Source organism: Halichoerus grypus, chromosome 11 (assembly GCF_964656455.1).
Source record: "Halichoerus grypus chromosome 11, mHalGry1.hap1.1, whole genome shotgun sequence".
Classification (NCBI taxonomy): domain Eukaryota; kingdom Metazoa; phylum Chordata; class Mammalia; order Carnivora; family Phocidae; genus Halichoerus; species Halichoerus grypus.
This window is the reverse complement of record NC_135722.1, coordinates 57,294,538-57,310,949: the sequence shown is the minus strand read 5'-3', so window position 1 is coordinate 57,310,949 and position 16,412 is coordinate 57,294,538. Positions and strand designations below refer to the sequence as shown.

At 44.9% G+C, this 16,412-nt stretch overlaps 1 protein-coding gene and 1 non-coding gene across 3 annotated transcripts in view; one reads left to right on the top strand and one right to left on the bottom strand.

Annotated features, from left to right (window-relative positions):
- Positions 1-16,412, top strand: part of TENM4 (teneurin transmembrane protein 4) — a 2,958,785-nt gene that overhangs the window by 2,770,257 nt on the left and 172,116 nt on the right. For both annotated transcript variants that reach the window (XM_078058602.1, XM_078058603.1), the window contains 2 exons: positions 6,139-6,353; positions 7,978-8,188. In XM_078058602.1, the coding sequence (XP_077914728.1) occupies positions 6,139-6,353; positions 7,978-8,188 (426 nt within the window). The remainder of the gene's footprint in view (positions 1-6,138; positions 6,354-7,977; positions 8,189-16,412) is intronic.
- On the bottom strand, positions 222-329 carry LOC118553870 (U6 spliceosomal RNA). The gene has a single exon (XR_004926247.2). It is a non-coding gene; the product is annotated as a U6 spliceosomal RNA (small nuclear RNA).

Below are 16,412 nucleotides of genomic sequence, written 5' to 3'. Positions count from 1 at the left end.
GCAAAGTGGTCATATCTGCCTCCAACCTTGACTGCTTATATCTTCTTTCCTCTCATCTCAGTTAACTTTGGGGTCTTAGCTTCTGAGCTTCCCTGTCCTTTTAAGGATTTGCCTTCCAGGAATCAGTTTGGTTAACAGGGTACCATATGCTTGGTTGAAGTAGCTACTCAGAATCTCCAAATGATCCTGAAGGCCGAAATCAACTCTTTCTTTTTTTGTTTTCTAATATGGAACGCTTCATGAATTTGCATGTCATCCTTGCGCAGGGGCTATGCTAATATTCTCTGTATTATTCCAACAAAACCAATTCTTGACTTATGGTCCTTAAGGAAAGTAAGAATGGGAGCATTTCCATGGAGCCAAACCAGAACTTCTGCCTACTTTTCCTAGGGGCAATTCCAGTCTTCTCCTTTACAAATATTTTAAGACTTGAAACAATGAATAACTTACACTTTCTTTGCCCTTTAATAGAACATGGAAGGAGCATGGATGGGACCACGGGAAGAGCTCTGGGTTAGGAGTCAAGAGCCCTGAGTTCAAGCCCAGCTGCTGCCACTTGAGTTGGCCTTCAGCAAATCCCTTGAAAGACTTTCTGAGCTTCATTTTCCTTCTCACTAAAAGGGGGCTATTGAGCTAAATTATCTCCAGGTTCTGTTCTAATTCACAAGTCCTACATATGAAATTGGTAATAGAATCATCAGACTAACCAGATGGTTCTCCAGAATCTTTTTCCAGGTCAGCCCTGTCCATGGTCCTGCCTGTTGGCTTGTGATTCCCTTGTCAGTTTATAGTGTCAGATGCCATACATGAGTATTATAAATGTGGACAGTCTTTAGATCAGCATGTACAAAGGCAGATTTAAGATATGTTTAACCCTCAAGGCATTGGGAAAAGGTCTCATTTAGCAAAATGTATTTTCTTTCCTCCGTGATCTCTATCAAACATTCTCTAAACAGGAGTTGGATCTATCTGAAATCTCCCATTCTAATGAAATTAGTTTGTGGCTTTTTTAGGTTTTGTTTTGTTTTACCCAAGGAGCAGGAGGTGCAGATAAGAGACAAAATAAAATTGCACCAGCTTATTGGTTTACTTTAATTGGAGTATTTTTGCTTAAAGGGATTATCTGTCATTACTAATGCAAATGGAAATCCTGTTTACAAACCCCTAAAATGCAGTGCAGTGCTGGAAAGTGGTCAGCATCAAAAGCAATTACTATGACAAAAAATACGTCAGTCTGGAAAAACAGAGGACAAAGCTTCCTACAGTTTATGTGAGACCACATGGTTCTTAATTTCTTTTGCCCTGGTCAAACCAATGTCTACACAGTTTATGTTTTTAATTGTAATGTTAAAAATCTACTTCCTTAGACATATCTCGAGGGCAAAAGTCTTTAACACTGATGTGAGTACATATTTCCTGTCCCTTCTGCGGGTATCAGAGAGGAGAGCTGATTCCAGAATTAAGATTAGAGCCCTGGTTTACTGAGATGGGAGAAGCAATGTGACATGATGGAAAGAAGATAAATGGGCCTTGGAGCCAGATCGTCGAGGGTTTGAATCCTGGCCCTGTTAACTCATGCCGATCACTCCATCTTCTTTGGCCTTTGTTTCTTCATCTGTAAGAACCAGAGTGGTAACACCTCAACAAGTGGACTTCTTTCTTCTCATCCACTCAAATCCCGAGCCATTCCATGTCAGTTATTAGAATTTCAGAAATCCAGACTAAATAATTTTTTCCCCTCAAAGACCCTGCAAATAATTGGGGCATTTTTGAATATTTTAAAAGGATATATATTCTTTAATTATACAAATGAAATTTATGATGAGCCCAGTATTTTAAATGTTCATCCTGTCGAGAGTCACATCAAACTGCAATTTACACTATATTTTCAAAGTGGCTGTTACCATTTCAGGGTGTCATAGGACGGAAACCAAATATGGCAGCTTTTTGAAGTAAAGAACTTATGTTATGCATTAATGGAAAAGAGGGGGAAAAGCATTGAATAAACAAGCATTTCTGATGGTTGAATTGGTGGGCTTAGGGATAGCATTTTCTTCTTTCTGCAGTGAAATCAAAATTGCCCATCAGTTTAAACCATGTAAATTGCTGCACGCCGGCTCAGCTGGGCTCTCCAAAATGGAACAGCTTATTTTGATAACCAAATAAATTTCCAACAGTTGCTAAGGAAACTAAAGGATTCTTTGTGCAAGTTATTGCATTGAAAAGAACCAGAAAGGTGGAGGGAGGGGGAGAACGTTAGTTGATTAGGAATTTAAAACCTGTGTAGATGGATCTCAGTTCAGGAAAGTGAGGACTATGACTGGGAAGGGCATGGAATTTCAGTTCTTCCAAGTCTTCCTGGTTTGGCCGAGCCATCCAATCATTTCAAGTAGTTTGTTGAGAAATGTCTTTTATAGACGGGATTGCATCTTTGTATGGCCGTTGCTGCAGGAAGGCTGAATCTGTATATCTTTACGAAGAACAAGACTGTTACCAGTAAAACTTGCCTTATGAAACCTGATCATGCTCTTGGGGGTTCCTCATTCTTAGTTAAGCTCTTGGTATTGTTTGTTATGTCTCTGGGGGGCCCCCACTAATTGTATCCTTTTTAAAATGTAGTATCCTTTTTAAAAATGACGTGAGACACCAACTCTTGCCCTTTAACTCTGGGTCCTGTTTATGGGTTCCTACTTCATAAAATTTGTCAACTTTTTGTGCCCCATGGTGCTCAGTGGGCCTTGGATCTACCTGGCCTAGCCTTGATGGTTAGCCTGCTGGGACTGTGAGTTAAGTTGGACTCTTGGTCTTAAAGAGGGTCAGTGCACTCTACCACCATTGAGAGTATCTTTGAAGAGTTTTAATTAACCATTTATCAATTTAATGCCTTAAGAAGCCATAATAAATGAAGAGAAACCCCAAATGGCTTTATCTCTGAATGGTTTCTTAAGTATTCTGAGCCTCAGTACATACATCTTATTAGTGTGAGAATTAACTGAACCAGTGTACTTAAAGGGGCCCAGCATATGGTCAGAGCAGTAAATGACAGCTACTACTACTTCTACCTTTATTACTATTACTACTACTGCTCTTATTGCTGTTGTTGTTGTCATCATTATTATTTTCCAGAATGTGGGTAGGGATAAAAAGAATTTTATACACAGGACTTTTCTCCCCCAACTCCCTCCTCCCTCTACCGTCTCTCATTCCTCTACCACTGGTGGGCCTTGCTGTGTAGTGGGATAGTTTCTATCCTAGTGCTCACCGCTTGGTGCTCAGAATTAAGAACAAAGAGTCTTAGGTTGTAGGATCTGGAAAGAGTAAGGCAGGAAGGGGTGGGTGTGGCTTCACTCTGAATAACTGCTAGACCAGTCAATCTCATGTCTCTTTCCCACCAGGCAGAGGTGCTCCGTGGGCTGTAGTTCTTTCCCCTCCGAAGCCCCCATCTCATCCCTATGTATAGTCCAGTGTGGGGACCACTGAGGACCAGAGTAGAGGAATGATAAAGGTTAAATCCCTAGATGGGGATCCTCCTTTCCCTCCAAAACATCACCTTTAGGCTGGGCTGTGGTCCCTTCGGGTGACTTGGCACAAAGGTCACTTTTGAACTGAAGCCCAAGTGGCCCTCACAGACTCAGCCAAGAGAGTCAAGGTCCTGGTGAGGGCTGTGCCCTAGAACAGAATTTACTATTTTTATTTGATTGTGTGTACATACCAACAATAATTATTTTCTACCATTTGGGCCCACGTTGGTGAAATACTAGAATGCTAGAAAAGAATATTCCCTTTCTACCACTCCCTGGGGTAAAAGCCGACTTATTTGTGCCTCTGGGGCCGGCAGACCTCTGGAGAGAGTCTCTGGGCTGGCCTCTGACCTGTGAGGCTCAGAACTTAGCTGAGGGAATAGCTGTCTCTTAAAAACATGCTCACTAGAGGGGAAAATGAATCAGGCAGGGTGCTCCCGACAGCATGCCAAACTGTGGGGGAAGCATTCATTATTTATTCTCAGACATAGGAATTATTTGAATGCAGACAATTCTGAAATCCCATCAGCTCTGACTCCCACCTACTCACAAAGGAAATGAGTCCTTGGAATTAGCAGTCTCGGGCTTATTTCTATGCAGTTTCTAGGAGGAAACTCATAGTCCTGCATCCTTAGCAGAATTAGAAGCTAAAGGGTATGCTCTTTTCTACCTAGAATACAAAAGAATTGTGGTATCGGGAGCCCCAAAATCAGATAAGAATGTGAAAATAATTCTCTTCCATCCTAATGCTTTGTGAATTTGGCTTCTGTCTTTGAACTTTGAACCACAGTGTGGTGGTTTGTGTGTGTCTACATTTTCAAGGTAAAAGTCTGGGGCACATTCCTTCCATAAAGGAATCAAATGCAAGCTCTTTCCTATGCTAATGACAGAATACTAGTGGTGCTTTTATTGAGAGCATGCATTTTAACTTTTTTTGTTGGCATATTTTTAATTAAAATAACATTTAATAGTTTGAAGCTAAAAACCTGATGTTTCTGCCTAGGAGTTTATAAAGGAATGATAACATATGGAGAAGTTTAACATTTAAATTGAATTTTATTATTTAAAACAGTAAAATATTTTATGACTACAACAATGCCCTGCCAAGCTCCATTTCAGCATCAAATGTGCTTTGTAAGGAATCTTACAAAGCTAGGGGGAAAAAGACATTTTAATTTCTTATTCCCCAAATGCTTTTTATAAAAAAGTTCCCACAAACGTGTTTTCTTTACAAGTGGATTCTTGTTCTCTAAAGTGTCTCTTCGAACATCTCTAACAAAACACCAAATCTTGGAACTAGGATACCCAGGGGGTGATTCCTTATGACAAATAGGATGTCGTCTGCTGGCTTGAGTTTGGCTTGTTGATGTCCTAAGGGTTTAGGTCTTCTAACATCCCTGTCACCTCCTTCTGTCCCCTCCCAACTCCTCAGAAGGCTGATGTCTGGCAGGAAGTGGGGTTTATAGTTTTCACATGTGAGTGTGCTTAATTACTAAATAGAGGAAGTTTGATAAGCCGCCTTCCTTCCTGGTACTTCGGGTGCCCCCAGAAAGCTGTCGCTCTCCTGACTGGTGACAGAAATGGGCAAGGGGCCGTATTTCTGACTCTGTTCCCCGCAACCTGCAGGGTCAGGAACCCGGGTTGAATTTCCAAGTATGTCATAGGCTTTGTGCCTGAACTTGAGAAATTCCCAAAACTTTACAACCCCCCCCCCCCATTTCAGCACAAAAACGATATTCAAAGACCTCCATCCAAGACTCAGAAGCATTTTTTAGAAGTATTCCCTCCCGGGCACCTGGGTGGCTCAGTTGGTTAAGCGACTGCCTTCGGCTCGGGTCATGATCCTGGAGTCCCGGGATCGAGTCCCGCATCGGGCTCCCTGCTCGGCGGGGAGTCTGCTTCTCCCTCTGACCCTCCCCCATCTCATGCTCTCTCTCTCATTCTCTCTCTTTCAAATAAATAAATAAAATCTTAAAAAAAAAAAAAAAAAGAAGTATTCCCTCCCTTCAGAAGTACCCCCTCTTTCACCTTCCCCAACCCTACTCCTGCTCCCAACATAAATCCCCGTCTATATGTCTTAGCCTCAGAATTTGGTTTCCAATTATACATAAACATGTAAATTTGTAGAATACCTCTTCCACTCAGATCATGCTTCCCAAAGCTAGGGGAACCATTCTGAGTTGGAAATTTAATAACAACACCTTGTTGGCACTACCCTTCCTATTTTAGCGTAAATGCTTTTACACACACACACACACACACACACACACACACACACACACAAGTTATTCTCCTGTGACCGCAAATGATCATTTTGGGGATCAAAATATATCTTAACAAGCTGTGGAATTGTGCAGTATACAGATGGCCCTTGGGGAGGACCCATACTGCTTTGGAAGAATGCATATTTTTAGCAGAACAATTTGAGCATTACTGGGGAAAAAAAAGTTCTGGATGTTCTTACTCCTTGGGGAGTGGGGGTGGGGGCTGGCAGTGGAACGCTGTAGAGAGAAGCACAGGAGACACAGGATCGTGCTGCAGTTCAGGGGCTCTGACCCCACGTGTCACTTGTGGCTAACTGTGCTGTCTTTGTCTTCCCTTCCCTGTGTCTTGGTAGGAAAGCCCAGTAGTTTCTTTCCAGAGGACAGTTTTATAGACTCTGGAGAAATCGACGTGGGGAGACGGGCTTCCCAGAAGATTCCTCCTGGCACTTTCTGGAGATCTCAGGTGTTCATAGACCATCCTGTGCATCTGAAATTCAATGTGTCTCTGGGAAAGGCAGCTCTGGTTGGCATTTATGGCAGAAAAGGCCTTCCTCCTTCACATACACAGGTAATCAGAACACCACATCCCCTGCTGACCTCCGGGGGCTCCTACCTCACACCTTAACCTCAAGTCAGGAAGCCTAATGTTATACCCGGAGCCTTGTGCTTGAGGGGCATTTCATGTATTTGATAGCCCATTCCTCCATTTGCCCTCTCTTAAGACCCTACCTTTCCAATGAGTAGGGTTCTATCCCTGGAGTTTTTTTAAGAAGAGGGAATTTTAGGAAATATTCCAATAGCCTTTCTACTGTTACCCAATCACCTATGTTAAATGATCCAAGAAATGTAACCTAAGGAGAAAAGCAGGCACTTTAGAGTCAGACAGACTTGAGTTTGAATCCTCTCATTATCAGCTATGAAGCCTCCAGCCTGGTACTCATCCACTCAGCAAGTTTCTAATCCCTCCAGTGGCGACACCAATATCCACTTTACAGGGCTGTTGTGAAGAATCTAGAAGAACATTTATAAGGCAGCTAGTGTAGGATCTGGCTCAGAGTACATGCTACTTCCCTAGTCTCTTACATCCCTCTGTCCTTTGGGGGTTCATGGTTACTCTGACACACGCGCACCAGAAACACCTGACAACTCACCCAGGATGACTGACCTCTTACAAGTTGTGATGGCTAAAGAACAGACTTGGTAAGGTAAGGTCCTCCCAGCTCTGGGATTGGAGTAACATAAGTCAGAGGCACCCATCAGACATTCCCAGGCCATGTGCAGCGTTCGTAGCCCCAATCGTTATGGAATATTTCTAGGTGAAAGCTACATAGATGTATTTGCTGACGGTAGAATCACAGGAAAATAGAGCCTTGGCCCCTTATTCCTTTGTAGAACAGCAATCCTAGTCCTGGACTTCATTTATACATGAAATAGAATAGATACCTTGGTTTTTTAGAAGAAAGGTAGGTGGATAGATGGATAGATAGCTAGGAGACAGATAATTGCTCAGTTTGCTTGCTGGTAGACCAGTAGGACTTAACCACCTACCTGTTGTTAACACCACATGACTGACTTCTCTTAAGTCTCACACTATCAGGCTCAGGTCAGTCAGCAGTGTATCTGACCCAGCATGTAATTATTGATAGAATTTTGAACTAATCCAGTTTAGTTCCCCTGAAACTGGAGCATTTAGAAAGGATCGTTGATAACAGGAAGATAGATAGGAATCAAATTTTCATTTGTACTTGACTGACATTTAAGGCACATCCAGTGCTCCAGTCCCAGTCCTTGAGCCCTGGAATTCCCACCATCCCTTGCACAGAGTTGGGGTGAAGTCATTAAATGGCCGGGTTTCTGATCACGACATGCCCACCATTGGAAAAGCATGTTCGTCTTGGTACAGACTCAGCCAGATGAAGACTGCCCACATAGACACCAAATTAAAGAAAAATGAGACTAAAGAATAATTCGCCAATTATGCTGCACTCACAAGGGAATCTGGAGACTATTACCATGTAAAACAGGGGTCTAGGGAGGAGTCAAAGTTGGTTGATCAACCTTCATGTGGCTTTAGCCTTTGTGCCTGTTCTCAGGTTGGGTTTCTCATGTGTTCCCCAGGGGAAGTATGAAGAAGGAATCTAGCATTGTGGTGAAGCAGACGCACTGCTAATTACGCCCTCTTTGTACTTTAGTTTGACTTTGTAGAGCTGCTGGATGGAAGAAGGCTCCTGACCCAGGAGGCACGGAGCCTGGAAGGACCCCAACGCCAATCTCGGGGAGTCGTCCCCCCATCTAGTCATGAGACCGGCTTCATCCAGTATTTGGATTCAGGAATCTGGCACCTGGCTTTTTACAATGACGGGAAGGAGTCTGAAGTGGTTTCTTTTCTCACCACTGCCATTGGTAAGGAGCCTCCAGCCCCCTGGGGCCTGTGGGATCTTGTCTCTTTGGGTGGAAGGACGTGGGGGATTCTGAGGATTGGAGCCAACAAGGGAATATGTCTTGCCCACAGCTGTCAATGCCACCTGGAGTCTGGCATGAGTCCATCCTGACTGGCTTGCTGGACAGGGATGGGAGTGGGAATCAGGGAAATGAGGGAAGGGAGGAATGACAGGAGGGGCCGGCAGGCCATTCTGGGCTGTTGCCCACTGCCTTTCTTGTGTTAACTGTGGACCAGCTGCTACACTGAAACCAAGGGGTAGAATTGATAACAAGACGGGAACCCTGTCTGACCAGCCACATGGAGGCAACATCTCTTCTTGTCACTTCTCTCCCACACCTGTATTTGTCTTTATAGCTTCCTTGGCTCAACTCATTGATTTGTGATTTGGATTTTTGTTTTTGAGTGTGTGTGGCTTTTTGTTTGTTTGTTTTGCCTTTGGAGCTAACAGTCCCTGGCAGTTGAGAAAAGAAGATGAAGGCTCAGAGAGAGAATGAGAATGGCAGAGTGAAGGCCCAGATGAACAATGTGATCAGTCAAACTGGGGTTCTGTTGAGAACAGAGACATCTTGGTCTCTGACAGAGAGCGAGCTCTGATGTTTGGAATCAGGCTTAACACCTTCTCTGTCCCTCGTCATGGAAGAGGGCCACAGCTCTCTGTTCAGAGTGAGCCCCTGGGCCACCCCACAAGCCTACTGGTGTCTGGGGAGCCTGGAATTTCTCTTCTTTACCCGCACACCCCATAGAATTCGTCTCCTCCTTAGATAGCCATAGGACACAGTGGTCTCAGTGGTTCAGGTCAAAGAACATTTATTCTGAGTTTATACTGGAAGCATTATGACATAGCCTGAAGACAAAATCCCCTGCAGGAAAATAAAACTTAAAGAAAATAAAACTCCACCAGCCAGAATGCTTGGAAACAGGGTTTCTGCTTAATGAACAGCTTTATGTGGTATAGGGTTCACCTCAAAACCCTGTCTCAGTCCTTGGCTGGGAGTCTCTGTGACATGGAGAACGGGAATTGAATAAAAACCTGTGAATCTGGTCCTTGGTCCCTAAAACTCCCACAAAACCCTGGCTTCTCCTTCTAAACAGCAGTCATCGTGTTCAGGCCCTTCTCCTCTCATTTGCAATTTTGCCATTAGTGTCGAGGCAGAGACTACCTATCCCACTAAATGTGGGCATGGTTTGTACCCTTCTGCTGTCCCTGCAGACTCCGTGGTCTCCCCTCCTGGCAAAATGAGGGCAGTGGAGGCCCTCCGGCTACATCAGCTCCCAGGGAGGAGATGGCACTTTGTGCATCTGTGATTTTGATTTGGAAGTGTCTGCCCTAGCTGCTGGTCTCTGAGGGCCTAGAGGGCGAGGACTTCAACATAATCTGCTCTGCCCCCCGACACCCAGCCCGGGCCCCGACAGGTGACGCAGCGGATAAGGCCGTGAGCTGGAGCATGGCGCTCCGTCTGCTCAGGCCCCGCTGCAGTGGGCTGGTGAGCAGGAGGCTATGCGCACAGCCCCATCCCATCACTGGAGAGCCAGTTGGGGTCCTCACCGTCAGTGAGGCTGTCACTCTGTGGGGTTTGCCAGGCTCCAGACCCTGTTCCTTTTCTCCTTCTGGGCACGGTGGCTTCGTTTTAGCGACAAGGATTATCGAGTCATTAGCGGAACCTGAGTTAGAGCTTCACAGTCCCACAGCCTGACTTCACTTAGGCACAGCTCACAGTCGTGCTTGGTCAGAACCCAGTTCCCTTACAGTCAGAATTCTTTATTTTTAATAACTGAGCATAAATATGAAAGGATATTAATATAAACCCCCAAAGAAAGCTACTTTTAATTAGGATGTGCCTCTCAGAGAAGTAAAATGTAGGTACCTTTAGGTACCTCTGCCAACTCTTGGCTTGTCAGAGCTTGCTGACCTGTTCTGCCATAATTAAGGCGATGGTCTTGCTTTTCCCTCTGGTTCTCCTGTTCTTAGCTTGATGATGAAGTCTGCCTTCACCTCCCTTAACCCTATAATATCTTTTAGAGCAGATAGGCTATCCTGTGCTTCTCAGAGTTTTATGAACCACTTGGTGTCTTGTTAAAATATAGATCCTGCTTCAGTAGGTGGATTCTTAGGTCCTACACTTCTAACCAGTGCTGCTCATCTGGGGAACCATATCTTGAGTAGCAGGGGGCTGTGGTATCTTAGGAATGGTCTCAAACATTGTTGTGCAAAGCGTCACCCAGGAAGCTGGCTTAAAATTCAGATTCCTGGACCCTGTCCCCAGGAATTATGACCCACTAAGCCTTAGGTAGAGCCCAGATAATCCTGATTCTGGTGGTCTGTCAGCTGAGCTGTGAGAAGAAATGCCTCATGAGCACTGCTTTCTCTTCCTTCGTCCCCTAACCGCCCCACGTTAGCTCTGTGACCAGTCAGGTCACCTCTGAGCCTCCTTTTTCTTATATGGAAAATGAGATAATAGTACTCTGCAATCCCCGTTGTGAAGATCAGAGCAGATCCAAAATGGCTCGCACAGGCTTTGGCCCTGTAAGCACCCAGTCAATGGAAGTTGCTACTATTCTCTTCCACCTTCCTTCTCTTTCCATCTTTCTCTTGCTGCCTTTTGGACTTGTCTGTCTTCCTTCAAGCTACAGTGATTGTTTAATGAATACCTTTTTTTTTCTTTAATACAAAAACAGACGGATTCTAATGTTGCTATTAATCCCTCTCTCCCCAAGAGTCCGTGGCACTGAGTCTCAGCTGTCTGTGATTGTTACCTGTGAGCTGTGAGTTGTAATGTGTCTTGGCAGGTTAATTAAAAGTTTGGGTCTTGTTTTAGTGAACTCATTATGGTCCTTATATACAACTGTAACTCTCAGGTTTGCTTAACACATGGATTGGAATATGACCCTCCCTTTGTTACATGTTGAAATGCAGATCTAGAATTTAAGAAGATCTGAAATGTCAGAATGCAGAGTATTTATGTCTGTTTGTAATTAAGTAGCAGGAGAAATAATTGCATTTAATTTAACAAATGGCTGTATTGTGTACATTTGTGCTTTTCCCTCCATTTAATGCAATCCAGCTGATGATTTTAAATTAAATGAGTTTATCTTCTGCCTTGAAAAAAATCTAAAAGCACTTTAATAACTGTATACATAAATATATACACACAGAAACCTGATGTTGACTGAGCTCCCTCTGAACTGGATACATTTACATTTACAGACACACACACACACCACTGAAACCGAGCAAGTTTTAGAATAAAACAGGGCAGCTGTTTTCAGAAAGAACAGTTTTTCCCTCCCATGTGGAGATCCAGAATTTGAAGGTAGTGTTGTTTCTGGTCCTGGCTCCCCTGGGGGCCTTGCTGACCCCAAGTATTGAATGACATAGGTGGGTATATACCAGTAGCTAAAATATGATTCAGTGGTGCAGTTTACAAAGGGCATTAAATATATTCTTGAAGCCTCTAGATAGCTCAGTGAGGGGATTATTCTTATTTTTACGATCACCCCCTATTGCAGGGGAGGAAATTAAGGTTCAGGGATAGCAAGAGAAAAGCTGAGGCTTGAATTTATATCTGACTGACTCCAAAGCTTGGGCTCTTCCTTCTTTAGCAATCTGCCTTCTTCCCAGGATCAGGTTTCTGCTTGGAGTATGACACTTTTCTTTCCCACCTATTTTTTCATTCAACACGTAGAGCGCGCCTACTGTGTGTTAGGGACCACGCTTGGCTCTTTGCTGCGTGTGATTTAATCCTCACGAGAACCTTAGACACTACGTATGTTGATCTCAACTTTACAGATGAAGAAATTGAGGCTCGGAGAGTTTAATTGGCTTGCCCAAAGTCGCGTAGTTATTAGTACGGGCGGGGCTAGGATGGCAACTTGCTCTCCAAATCCTACGCTCTCCCCACTCTGCCCCACAGTAGCTTACTATTTGCTATGACACTATTAAATATTTTATTTCCATTTGTATTATATGGAGTTTAATTTCCCTTTTATTAACTTGCTTCCAATATAACTAAGCATCTTACGTTAACCCAGGAAGTTTCCTTGCAAAGTCATTAAAAAGACCATAGGAGGAAAAAAAAACCTCACAGCATCCAAAACTTTAAAAATAAAAATATCTTCATATGCATTGCTTGCAACCCCAAGACCTGACAAGTCCGTGTTGCAATGTTTTGGGTCTCCAGAGAGCATTTTATCTTTTAGTTTTGGTTGATGCCGAAGCATAAAGGGACAGATCAAGCTGACGTTGTGGCCGTGGTGAGCCAAGCTGGAAAATAACAGAGATGCTCCACAGTGGATTTAGAAACACAGAGAAAAGAAATGAGAATCATTGTTAGAAAACATAGACCCAGCCGTTTTTACGAGAAACATGCCCTGGTCTTCCTGGTCTAGGACATCAGTACTAATGAAAGAGAAGAATCCTTTTGTTCATGCCCAAGCAGCTGGCTGCTGTAAATGGACCCATGTCCAGGGACTAGAAGCAGATTTCGTCCCTCTCTCCCCCCTTCCCTTCTTCCTTCCTTTCTGCAACAAATAGTGCATTCCTGCCTTTTTCCCAGTTGGAGATACAGAGACGGTAGGACATGGTTTCTGGCAAAAGTAGCCTGTGGTCTGATGAAGCATGGGCACAGGAAGTGTCTCTAATCCAGGGGAAGGAGAAAGAAAGGTCACTTCTGGAGTCACTGGTCAAAGTGCCACGTGGGGTTGGAGGAAGGCAAGGGCCTGTCCAGCCAGATGGGTCAGGGAGGCGCTCTGGATGAAGCAACATTTGATGGGATCCTAAAGGATGGATGGAATTTCCACATTTGGTCGAGGGGGGGGGCAATTGATGAGTTCATTCAAGGTAGTAGGAACAGCATGAGCAAAAGGGAGGTATGCAAAAACTGAAAGCTGGCTATAAGGAGCCAGAAGTTCTGTTTGACCAGAACGCAGGATGCCCTGGGAGGGTGGAGGGAGTTGTCAGGGACAAGCTTGCATGCCTCCGTAAGGCAGAGTTCATTCGGCAGGTATTGGGTGCCACTGCAGGTTTTGTTTTGTTTTGTTTTGTTTTAAGATTTTATTTACTTATTTGACAGAGAGAGAGACAGCAAGAGAGGGAACACAAGCAGGGGGAGACAGAGAGGGAGAAGCAGGCCTCCCATCGAGCAGGGAGCCTGATGTGGGGCTCGATCCCAGGACCCTGGGATCATGACCTGTGCCGAAGGCAGACGCCCAATGACTGAGCCACCCAGGCGCCCCACCACTGCAGGTTTTTGAGCAAGGGAATAAAATTATTAGAGCCAAAGGGTTTATCTTATGGGGCCCAGAACAAGAGCTCATTAATTCATGTAACGAGAGGAAGTTGCTGGGATTGAGCTTTGTGATTTCATGAGAAAAAGAAGGGAAGGAAAGGGGGAGCCGTGAAGCACAGAAGGTCTGGGTCAAGGCCCCTGGTGGGGTTGTTATTTGCTGTGCCTGCACCCCATTCCTCTTTCTCTCTAGATGTCAATAGAGACTTTCACATGAGCTTCTATCTCTCTTCCAAGGGTAGTCAAAACTGGGTCCTTGATAATCTTCCAAAGACCCCCCGGACAGTACAATTTCCATACTTCCTTTGCTCTGATCACATGACTGCTGTTCATTAGCCTCTGAGTGCATTTGCAAGCAGCTAGAGAGAAAAAGTCCCGGCACCCTAGAATTCTACCTTGTGTAAAAACCTGCACTAGTTCAAAGAAAAGACTAAGAAAAGTGATTGCAGAATGATTTTCAGTTTTTAATAAGCTCTGCCCCCACCATTCCCCATATTCCCTTCCTCTGAATTATAAGATACAATACAGCGGTGAAGAATCGAGGTCTCTCAGTAATCAACTAACCTTCTTGTAAATGACATTGGCAGCACTTTGTGAAATTTTCACTGGAAACCCATCTTTGGAAAAGTGCCCTGTGAATTCACCTCTCCCTGATAGCAGTGATTTATTCAGAGCAGTCTGGTATAAGTGGAATGAAACCGGAGGCTGAGGGAGAGCTCGAGCCAGCACGTTGGGGACAGACTGTGGCAAAAATCCATTTTCATGGCAGACAGCTTGGAGTATCAGAGGGCTACATCTGCAGACTGGGGACTAGCCCCGCAGGCAGCTGACCCTGCTCACCAAAGACGGGAGGGAGGGCAGGGTTCCCCACCGCCCCCCTCCGCCCCCTCCGCTCCCCCCAGGATCTGCCTTGGACTGCTGAACCTTCTGAATTCTCTGGGACCTGGGACCTCAAGGGCAGGAAAGAAGAAAAGATAGCTCGAGGACACAGTAGGTACCAAGCAGTAAAGCTCGGTCTCTGTGAAAATGGTTAGAAATGTGTTCCGTGTGCCATAAAAACATCCCTGCTAGGATGGCCTGTCAGTGGGGCTTTGGCGTTCTCATGCACGCTCCCAGGCTAGGGTGTCCATCCGGGGCCAGGACAGCACCCAGTGGTGGAATCGGGGACCCGGCTCTTTCCACCGCTCGAGCCCTGCCGTCCTCAGCTCTGGCTGCTCTTTTCATGCTTGCCCCCTTGTGGTCCCAGCCTGGCTGCTGCAGCGCCATGGCTCATCTGCGTATCAGGCCCGGGAAAGAAGAAAGAGAAAGGAAGCAGGGAAGCTCCATTTTCCCTAAAACCTCCAGCTTACGTTTCTTTGGCACAGCTGCATCACTTCGACAGTCAGAGCTGTGAAGGAGGCTGAGGAAGGGAATATTTGTAGCTCACCACATCGACACGCTAATCAAAATTAGGGTTCTCTGAGAAAGAGGGGAGGTCAATATGGGGTCTTCAGTGTCTGTCATCGTCTTCACTGATCTGTTTGGTTTAGCAAGTGCCGACTGAGAGCCCCTTACTCTGTGCCAGCCCCTAGCCTGGGCATTTTAGCTGCAGCCAGGAGGCAGACACGGTACTTGACCTTGAGGTTCTCAGGAGCTAGTATGTGAGGCTGAGAATAAGGAGAGGCCACCCAGGTAGCTGATGAGGAGGGAAAAGACTTTGTTCAGTCTCTTTACAGCACCAAGGAGCCAAGGACTTTTTTATCACTCCTTGAAGCCCCTTGCATGATGCTTCAAAGAGGATGGACAGGATGATCAGGTCCAGAGGGCTTACAGGCAGACCTAGACACTATGTTCATGTTCTCGTTCAACCAGTATTTACCAATTACCTTTTCCACGCCATGACCTGAGCAGGCATCAGTGTCCATGGTATATAAGAAATAGTCATGCTTCCTGTCTTTGTGTCATTTATAGACATGCTTGAGACAGTTTGTGATAGTCTTGAGTTTAACACAGTCATCAAATATATATGTAAATATATAATGGTAAATGGTAAATACTCATTGTGGCAAAGAGAAGAAGGTGCTCTACAGAAACAAACAGGAGACTTAATTTAGATCGCTGGGGCAGGGGTAGGAATAGGAGTTGTTTAGATGAAGGTTAGAAGAAAGAAAATACCAGCAGAGGCAAGAGCATGTGCAAAGGCCCTGGGATAGGCAATCGCTGGAAGTGTTCAAAGAACTTTACGATGGTCACATTGTGGGGTGTGGGGATGGATCAGAGGGCTAAATGGTTTCAGGTAAGGCTGGCTCCTGGTACGGGGATTTAAGGAGGCATGTGAAGAGTTCTGTTGTTTAAATTAATCCTACGGGTAACAGGAAGCCACTGTGGGACTTTCAGCTAGTGTGACCAAAAGTTTCTGAAGCTTTGGAGCTGCGACTCCAGTGAGGAGGCTGGGACAGGAGGCTCAGGCTGGCCTGTGGGTAAAAACGAGCACATTTGAGCCATGTACTGACGCTTGGAGGTTATCAGCAAACCCCAGGTATTAAGATGATGTTCACTGAAGGAAGAGATTAAAGCAGGGGAGAAAAGGGTTGAGGAATGGTCCGTTTCAAGAGTGAGTAAAGCCATGCCACTGGCAAAGGAGCCTGTGAAGGTCAGAGAGCTGCAGGGAGGGGACCAAAAGAACGTGCCACGGAGAAGTTCAGTAGACAGAGTCCAGGTATTTTAGGACTCCCCCGCCCCCCATTTCAGCATTTCAGCCATCTTCCTCAATCCATAGCCAGAGCTTCCATTCACTCTTGGTTGATGTTTCTTTCTTTCTTTTTTTTTTTTTATTAATTTTATTTTATTATGTTATGTTAATCACCATACATTACAGCATTAGTTTTTGATGTAGTGTTCCATGAATCATTGTTTGCGTATA